Here is a 9,777-nt window from a genome sequence, read left to right on the forward strand (position 1 = left end):
TTTTTTTGAGATGGAGCCTCCCTCTGTTGCCTAGGCTGGAATGCAGTGGCACGATTTCAGTTCACGGCAACCTCCGCCTCCCGGGTTCAAGTGATTCTCCTGCCTCAGCTTCCCAAGTAGCTGAGATTACAGGCATGTGCCACCATGCCTGGCTAATTTTTGTATTTTTAGTACAAACGGGGTTTTGCCATGCTGGCCAGGCTGGTCTCGAACTGACCTCAAGTGATCCACCCGCCTCGGCCTCCCAAAGTGCTGGGATTAAGTGTGAGCCCCCGCACCCGGCCGCCTCCGTCTCCTTTTCAGTGCTCCACTCACATTGTTGATCATGAGGTGCATGATGGTCTTTGGCATGAGGTCGCGGATGGACTTGTTGATGATGGCCACATACGAGTCCACCAGGTTGCGAATGGTCTCCACCTGCCGCTCCAGCTGGGGGTCCATGGAGAAGGTGTTCTCCTGAGCCCCATCCTCGTTTTCTGCCTGCAAGTGGGAGGTGAGGTGCTTAGGGGTGACCTTGGCCTGGGGTGAGTCCTGGTTCTCTGGTAACCATCTACTGTCCCATCAGTAACTGACCTCAGGCTGGCCCCTGACAGCCCCACTGGTAACAGGCAGGCTTGCTTGCCCTGGGCCAGAGCTGTCCAAACAATGGGGTGATCCTGGCTGATGCTGGGGTGAATCCCCTCACCTGGGCATTGGAATGCGTTTTTTTTGTTGTTGTTGTTTGTTTTTGATAGTCTTTATGTCAGTCACCCAGGCTGCAGTGCAGTGGCACAAACACAACTCACTGCAGCCTCAGCCTCCTGGGGGCGCTCAAGTGATCCTCACACCTTAGCCCCCTGGAGTAGCTGGGATTACAGAGGTGCACCGCCATGCCTGGGTATGCTTTGTATTTTTTTGAGAGACAGGGTTTTGCAACATTGCCCAGGCTGTTCTTGAACTCCTGGGCTCAAACGATCTGCCTGTGTCAGTCTCCCACAGTGCTGGGATTACAGGCGTGAGCCACTGCGCCCGACCTTGGGACATTTTATTTTATTTTTGAGATGACGTCCTGCTCTGTCGCCCAGGCTGGAGTGCAATGGCGTTATCTCAGCTCACTACAACCTCCGCCTCCTGGGTACAAGTGATTCTCCTGCCTCAGCTTCCCGAGTAACTAGGATTACAGGCATGCACCACCATGCCTGGCTAATTTTTGTAGTTTTAGTAGAGTTGGGGTTTCACCATGTTGGTCAGGGTGATCTCAAACTCCTGAGCTCAAGTGATCTGCTCGCCTCGGTCTCCCAAAGTGCTGGGATTACAGGCGTGAGCCACCCACTGTGCCCGGCTGAGACATTTTAATATTGGGGCCAAGGGTGGCCATGTTCACTCTACTTCAAGGATGGAAGGGGAAAGGGAGAACAAAGCAGGTGGAACCCCATCCCCTGCATGCCCCGGTCATTGGCTTCAGCGAGAGAACCTTCTGGGCCCTGATGACACAGTGCCCCAATTTCTCCTTTGGTTGTTCAAGTGGGCATCTGCTACATGACTTCAGAGACTCCTGGTTAATGTGGCCTGGAAATGATCTGTCTTGGGGAAAGCCAGCCCTGTTTCCTCTCCTGGTGGGGGCTGCCGGGCCTGAGGTATGCCAGCTGCGCAGGGCAGCTCCTCACCTGGTCTTTTTCAGGGTAGACGCCAGCTCGGAGGAAGGAGGCCTTCCAGCTGTCGACGTCCTCCTGGGAGTCACAGGCCAGCTCGATCTGCCGCAGGTCCTTGTAGACATTTCTGCGGGGGTGGGGGTACAGGCTTGACCCTGACCATGGGCCTGGCAGACTGCCCAGAGGCATGGTTCTGGGGGTCCTTCTAACTGATTAGGAACCCAATCCTAACCCAGGTTTCACCAGGTCATGCCGAGGGGTCACTGTGAGTGATACCTACAGCACACAGAAGAGTGCTGTGCACAAGCTCGCCAAGTGTCTATGTTTGTTTCTGTTGGATCAGCCGACTCCTCTCCTTTCCTGGTCCCTCCAGAGGTGGGCATGTGTCTCCCAACACCCACTGTGGCTGGGCAGCTCCCACTGGGGCATTTTCACAAAAGCCCAGAGCAGCACTGTTCACCAGAACATTATTTGCATTTTTGTGTGTTTTTTAAAAAAAATGTTGGCCAGGCACAGTGGGTCACACCTGTAATCCCAACACTTTGGGAGGCCGAGGTGGATGGATCACCTGACGTCAGGAGTTTGAGACCAGGCTGGCCAATATGGTAAAACCCCGTCAATACTAAAACACAAAAAATTAGCTGGGTGTGATGGAAGGTGCCTGTAACCCCAGCCACTCAGGAGGCTGAGGCAGAAGAATTGCTTGAACCTGGGAGGTGGAGGTTGCAGTGAGTTAAGATCACACCCTGCTCTCCAGCCTGGGCAACAGAATGAGACTATCTCAAAAACAAAACAATTTTTTTAAGGGTTAGGTGTGGTGGCTCACACCTGTAATCCCAGCACTTTGGGAAGCTAAGGCAGGAGAATCGCTTGAGCTCAGGAGTTAGAGACCAGCCTGAGCAACACATCAAGACCCTGTCTCTACAGAAAATACAAAAATTAGCTGGGCGTGGTGACGTGCGCCTATAGTCCCAGCTACTCGGGAGGCTGAGGTGGGAGGATCACTTGAGCATGGGAGGTGGAGGCTGCAGTAAGCCAAGAACACACCGTGCATTCCAGCCTGGGTGCTAGAGTAAAACCCTGTCTCCCCTGTCCTCAATTTTTTTTTTTAGACAGAGTCTCGCTCTGTTGCCAGGCTGGAGTGCAGTGGTGGGATCTCAGATCACTGCAGCCTCCGACTCCATGGTTCAAGTGATTCTCCTGCCTCAGCATCCTGAGTAGCTGGATTACAGGCACAGGCCACCAAACCCAGCTAATTTTTTGTATTTTTAGTAGAGATGGGGGTTTCACCATATTGGCCAGGCTGGTCTCGAACTCCTGACCTCGTGATCCGCCTGCCTCAGCCTCCCAAAGTGCTGGGATTACAAATGTGAGCCACCATACCCAGCCCCTAATTCTTTTTTTTTTTTTTTAAATAGAGATGGAATCTTACTTTATTGTCTTGAATTCCTGGCTTCAAGTGATCCTCCCACCTTGGCTTCTCAAAGCGTTGGGATTACAGGCATGAGCTATTGTGCCCAGACCCAAACTTCCTTTTTTTTTTTTTTTTTTGAGACAGAATCTTACTCTGTCACCCAGGCTGCAGTGCAGTGGCGCCATCTCGGCCCAATGCAACCTCCCTCTTCCAGGTTCAAATGATTCTCCTACCTAAGCCTTCCGAGAGGCTGAGACCACAGGCACCCAGCACCACACCGGGCTAAATTTTTCACGGTGTTGCACAGGCTGGTCACGAACTCCTGAGCTCTGGCAATCCGCCTGCCTTGGCCTCCCGAAGTGCTAGGATTACAGGCGGGAGCCACCGTGCCCGGCCCAAATTTTTTTTTTTTTTGACACAGAGTCTTGCTCTGTCACCAGGCTGGAGTGGAATGGCGCAATCTTGGCTCACTGCACCCTCTGCCTCATGGGTTCAAGTGATTCTTCCGCCTCAGCCTCCCGAGTAGCTGGGACCACAGGTGCATGCCACCATGCCTGGCTAACTTTTGTATTTTTAGTAGAGACAGGTTTCACCATGTTGGCCAGGATGGTCTTGATCTCTTGACCTTGTGTCCGCCCGCCTGTCTCCCGAAGTGCTGGGATTACAGGTGTGAGCCACCGCGCTTGGACCCAAATTTTCTTTAATAGTAGAAATACTGTCTACCTGCATCATCCATTGAGGTAGCCCCAAGCCACAGATGGCTTCTGAGCCCTAGGAATGGGGCCAGAGTGATGATGGAGGTAAGTTTCAACTTTTATTTGAAGTCAATTAATTTATATTAAGTAGCCACACGTGGTTAGCAGCTACTGCACTGCACATCAAATGTCTAGATGTGCTGAATTCCTGGGGGCAGGTGGGGAGGGCAAGTGTCTGGGGACAGGCTTGGGACCTCCAGCAAAAGCTTGTGAAATACTGGGCACATGTGGTCCCTGAGTGGAAGAAAGAATCAGGGTTTCAAAGCTGGAATGGATGGTAAGTAATGCTTGCAGATGGTGGTCTACAGGCCAGGCGCCATGCCACATGCCTCGCACGCTTTTCTGTCCCATGTCCAGGTGGGGCTGAGACAGCCAAGCTGCCCCCAAAGTCCTCAAGTGAGACTTGGGTTTGTGGTCAGCACGTGGCTGTCCCTGAACGACTTCTGGACGGAGTTGTGCGGGGAGAGGCATGCCCTTGTTGCTCCACTATCCTCCTTCCTGCTGCTGCCTGGAACATCATCACAATGGCTGGAGTTTGGGCAGCCATTTTGGACAAAGAGACAGAAGTCAGGGTTTTACAGCAGGCCTGTCCCACTGCAGAGCTCAGGTTCTGCACACCAGGAGGAAGTCTGAGGAAGAGGAGGGCCTGAACCCTGATGCCTGTGGAGCTGCTCCACTTTGCCTAGGATACTCAAGTCCGGGCTCGATTTATACAAAAAGTCTTCAGCCATCTATTTTGTTTTTGCAGCCATGACTCTGGGTTTCCTGAACCTGTTCCTAAAAGATGCATCAGGTAATATCGTCATCCCCCACTGCACAGGGGTCACAGGGCTCAGGTACCTGGGACAGCTGCCAGGTATCAATGGCCAGGGGCAAACCTCAGAGAGCTACGGAGGTTTTCAGGGGCAGGAGGTGGACAAATGGGTCTCGGAGCTTTAGGCCAGCCAAAGCAAAGCAGGAGGGAACCAGGAGAATCAGCTGGAGTTGGTGGATGCAGCCAAGCAGTAGGCAAGGAGGTTCCAGGGCCAGCCGGGAGGATGTCAGCTCCTGCCTATGCATCTCAGGGTACCTCCTGGCCTCTGCCAACAGCCAAGCCCTGACTCAGATGGGCTCTGCTTCCTGGATGAGCACGAGTGTGTGGGCGTGGGAGGAGCCCTCCTGCCAGCTGCGTCTCTTCCTGAGAGCAGTGTCTCCGCTAAAGTCTGCAGCCAATGCCTCATGGGAGACATGTACTGCAAGCTTCCTGGGGCCTCTCTTTCCTTTTCCAGCTTCACTCTCCTGGGAGCTCATCTGGGTTCATCACTTGAAATACCGTCCATGCAATGGCGACTGCCCAGTTCACATGCTAGCCTAGAGCTCGTTCCTGGACATCACACTCCTGGACCTACCCAGGTGCCTCCCTGATGTGCCCTCTCACTTGGCCTGGCCTGAACTGACCCCCAGGCTGTCCCCAGGCCTACCCTGCCGCTGCCTTTCCCCACTTGGCCACTGGCAGCAGCCAGGCGGTGCAGGAGCTCAGGCCCAGGTACTCAGGGTTACGATCAGCCTTTCTCTCTCATATCCATACCCACCAGGACTCCGCCTGACTCCTCCAGCCAGCATCTGCACCCTCCCCTGCCCTGTGTCCTTAGCCCTACCAGGGTCTGGCCCCAAGGCAGTGGCCTTTGCCCTGGTCCCCCGTCTCCCACCCCCTCAGCCTGTTTCCCCCTCAGCCACCAGAGGGTGCCTGCAAGCACCTGAGCCAGATCCTGGTGCCCCTCTACTCAGAACTCTCTGTGGCTCCCACCTGACTCGGACCCTGACTTCATCCCCATCTCTGCCCAGAGAGGTTGTCTCTGACCCAGCACGGGAAGCATCCCTGGGTGCAGATGCTGGGTGGAGGAGTTGCTCACTCGACTCCCCTTCTAGCGGGTGGAACCCCAGGGCAGGGACTGCTGAGAGCAGGTGCTCACTGAAGGCTGTGGAGTGTGAATGAGTCCATCGGTCTTCACCCTGAGTCCTCCCCAGGGCCCAGGGCCCCTCACCTCTGTTCCGTGTTGAAGATGGCGAAGACGTGCTTGTTGGACATGAAGCCCTTCTCCACATCACGGATCTTGAGGTTGTCCAGAGGCAGCATGTACTTCTTCTCTTTCTCCTGAGGGTGGAGGGAAAGGACTCACCCCGAGCTGTCCATGTGACAACTCAGGATGCCCCAGGCCAGAGCGTGCAGCATGTGCCACCACCAGCTGGGGGCTTCACATGCTGGTCACTGCTGCAGATGAGCTCATCTGCCACCCCTCCCCATCCCTCCCTCTGTCCTGGCCATGCTGCCCTCTGTGATGACCCCTGAGTATCCCAGGTGGGTTCCTACCCCAGGGCCTTTGCACGCCCCAGGCCACTGCCTGATCCTGACACTGGCAAGGCTCCCTCCTGCCCTAACTCCACCCGCACCCTCCCCACCTTTTCCCTCACATAACACATCATGTATCCTGTGCTTATTGACCTGGGTGCCTGACTGCCACTGGACTGACTCAGTTTCTCCAGAGCAGGGACTCCTGTTTAGTTCACTGCTGACATGTGGCTGACTGCACACACAACACAACCGCTCCTCCCCTCATGTGGAGTGAATGGAACCTTTAACTGGGCTTCATCTTTGAAACAAGCCTAGGAGTGAGTTGCCTCTGTGATGCCATTTTACAGAGGGGAAGACTGAGGCAGAGAAAAGCAGGGCTGGGTTTTAAACCTTGGCTGCCTCAGGACATTTCAGGGCTGGATAGCTGACACCTGGGCCAGGTGCTGCAGAAGCCTCACTCCCTTTCTTTATTATCATTCTCATTATTATTTTAATAGAAATGGGGTCTCACTATGTTGCCCAGGCTGGTTTTTGTTTTTTTGATAGAGAGTCTCTCTCTGTCGCCCAGGCTGAAGTGCAGTGGCAAGATCTCAGCTCACTGCAACCTCTGTCTCCCTCATTCAAGCAATTCTTCTGCCTTGGCCTCCCGAGAAGCCAGGACTGCAGGCGCACACCACCACGCCTGGCTAATTTTTTTGTACTTTTAGTAAAGACGGGGTTTCACCATATTGGCCAGAATGGTCTTGAACTTCTGATCTTGTGATCCGCCCACCTCAGCCTCCCTATCATTTGCTTTCTAAGGGTGGCGCTGTTCAGGAAGCACCAACCAAGTGCCAGGCATGGCTGTCCCAACTGCAGGGGAGGCAGCTTGGAGGAGGTGGGCCCCTCGGCCAGGGACAAAGGGCTGGTGAGTCATGAAGCTGGGGGTGGCACCCTGGAAACTCACGCTCACCCAGTGATGTATATGCCCACCACGTCACAGCAGCAGCAGCAGCTCTTGGGGACCCATGCCAAGCACTGCTCAGCCTCAGTTCATGGATCCCTCCCAGCTCAGAGAGGGAAGGTGGCTGCCCATGACCACACAGCAGGCCGTATAAGCCACAGCAGGGCTTTGGAGGCCAGGCCCCCATGACCCAAAGCCTGGTCCTCTCCACAGTGCCCCTGGCCCTTCTTTTTCCTGGCCTGTCTCTGGAAACTCCTCAGGTCCCCTCACTGGGCTGCCCCAGCACAGAGCCTAACCTGGTTGCTGCCTCCAAGTTGAAGAGCAGCCACAGTGACTGTGGAGGAAGAGGCTGGGGCTCCTTGGCAAGTGGGGATCGGCTGAGTGTTGGGACTTTGTGAGGGGAGCCAGGGTGGAGCAGTGGCCTTGGCACACGGGCTCAGGCCATTAGGAGCTTAGCATGGTTGAGGTGATGCCAGCCCTGCCCCTTCCTGGCCGTGTGCCCCTGGGCAAGTCACTTCCCCCCCACCCCCCATCTGCACCTCGGTTTCCTCGTCTGTCCAAGGAGGATGAAGGAGCTTGGTGCCCCCTGAAGAGCTGGTGCCCAGGGATTTTTTCTGGCTGCTCTTGTGAGCAGCTCTGGGGTCAGCCTGCCAGGCTCTAGGCAAGGAAGAAGCAGGGCAGAGTGTAGGAATAGGGGATGGGCAGCCATGGAGGGAGGACGCCGCTGTGGACCAAAGGGAGGGAGAGTGGTAAGAAAGCTCGCACCCCTCATCCCAGGAAAGGCTGGGTAACACAGGGCCTGGGTCCCTCCAACCTCTCAGGGAAGAGTTTTGGGGGCTTTAAAAGGGGCCAGGGGAGGGGGCTCAGCAGGAGCCCTGCCCCCCACCCCAACATTTGCTCAAGGGCCTTTGCTGCCCTGACCCTATCGTGTAATGAGGCCGGAAGCTTCCAGTCAGTGGGGCCAAGTAACTGAGTCACAGGCCTTTCTGGCTCATGCCACATCTGGAACTGTTTATAGTAGGATTCCGCCCAGAAAGTGGCGGCCGCCTCCCTGGTGCTGCCGGCACACACACTCTTAAGTGTACGCACGCGCGCGCGCACACACACACACACGCACACACACACACACACACACACAAAGAAACTGAGGCATGTGTGCGCCCCTCCTCCCCACCCCCCAAAGAGTCAGACTTTCTCCTGAGCCCAGAAGCCACATCCCAAACCCTGCCTCCTGCCTCCGCCTCCCCCACTCTTTAGGATTTCCTGAAAACCCAGAACTTTCTCCAGATGCGAGCTGGCCCCAGCCTTGCCACGTCAGAAGGGACAGAGCGGATCGTCTCGGGAGAAGCGGGGGCTTCCCTGGCTGCTCAGAGGTGCTGAGGCATGGCCTGGCCTGGTGGCCCCGGCGTCTGCCTGGGGGCGTCTGCGGGATGGACAGCCGGCCCCGCCAACCCAGTGTTCAGACTACCTGTTCAGGAGGCTGTCAATGTGTACAGTAGTCTGCACATTGGTTAGGCTGGGCCTGGGCAAGCGGCGCGCCGAGACAGGCCCCCCAAACTCGCCAGCATCCTTGGAGTAAGGCAGGTCTGGAGGTGAGTGTCATTTTCCACCACCCCGTTTCCCACTGCGGTGGAGCCTTGCATAGAAGGTTTGAGGGCGTGGGTGGGAGAAGAGGTGCTGGGGAAAGTCAGAGGGAGCCACGGGACTGGCTGAGGGGTTGGGGGCCCTGGCCCTGTCAGTCCGCCATCCCCACCCCATGGCTGTAAATGTCTCCTCGTTTATTTTTAAATAAAGAGATACTGATGTCTTGTGTGTCACTGAGGCATCTCTAAGAGGGTGGCCTGCGCCTTGGGGGTGGCTGCCACGTGTGTGACTCCAAGGGTCCCTGTGGTGGTGGGGGTCAGATTCCACGGCTGCCCCCTCCCGACTGGAGCCTGCTTTGTGTCTGGGGCACACACAGGGCCTCTTTCACAGGTCTGCAGCTTCTCATTATGGCCGGCACCTGGCCCTTCTCCCACTGCTGCTCCACACTCTGATCGGGCGCCCCAGAGGAGGCTTGGGGGCTCTGGCTTTCTACCCGCAGATCAGCGTGAAAGAAGAGGCGATCTGAAAACTAGACCTGCAGTGCTGCTAGGCAGAGAGCCACCAGGCTGAGGTTCAGGACTAGAGGTCCCTCCAGGGCTCGCTGCCCCAGGCCTAGCACTCCCACCCAGGGGACCCTGGAAGGTCCCCAAAGCCCTGAGCTGAAAGGCAGGGGACCAGCTCTTAGCCTGCCTGACAGCTCACACACAACAGCGCAGGCTGGTTTCTGACTGCAAGGCGGAAAGAGGGGAGAAAAAGTGAAAGGGTACCCCACCCCACCCCGGCCATTCTGAGGAGCCATCCGATCTGGACATGTGAGTTCCTAGAGGAGCCTGAGGGAGGGAGGAGGCTGCAGACCACGCCTGGCCCCACGCTCCTCCCATATCCCAACCCCATGAGGTTTGCTGGATCTGAGGTTCTGGAAGGTTCCACAGGGATCCCAGAAATGCTTGTATGGTGGCTCAGCAGACTCCACCACCCTGGGTTTAGAAACAGTGCCCCAGGCCAGGCGCAGTGGCTCATGCCTGTAATCCCAGCACTTTGGGAGGCCGAGGCAGGTGGATCACTTGAGGCCAGGAGTTCGAGACCAGTCTAGCCAACATGGTGAAACCCCATCTCTT

General features: G+C 56.1%; 1 protein-coding gene across 13 annotated transcripts in view; it reads right to left on the reverse strand.

The window, feature by feature from the left end:
• Window positions 1-9,777, reverse strand: part of DNM2 (dynamin 2) — a 106,892-nt gene that overhangs the window by 5,250 nt on the left and 91,865 nt on the right. For all 13 annotated transcript variants that reach the window (XM_037728334.1, XM_017499950.2, XM_017499949.2 and 10 more), the window contains 3 exons: window positions 5,825-5,934; window positions 1,647-1,758; window positions 316-480 (listed from right to left, as the gene is read on the reverse strand). In XM_037728334.1, coding sequence (XP_037584262.1) covers window positions 316-480; window positions 1,647-1,758; window positions 5,825-5,934 — 387 coding nt within the window. The remainder of the gene's footprint in view (window positions 1-315; window positions 481-1,646; window positions 1,759-5,824; window positions 5,935-9,777) is intronic.

This window comes from Cebus imitator, unplaced genomic scaffold (assembly GCF_001604975.1).
Source record: "Cebus imitator isolate Cc_AM_T3 unplaced genomic scaffold, Cebus_imitator-1.0 Scaffold263, whole genome shotgun sequence".
NCBI classification, from domain to species: Eukaryota; Metazoa; Chordata; class Mammalia; order Primates; family Cebidae; genus Cebus; species Cebus imitator.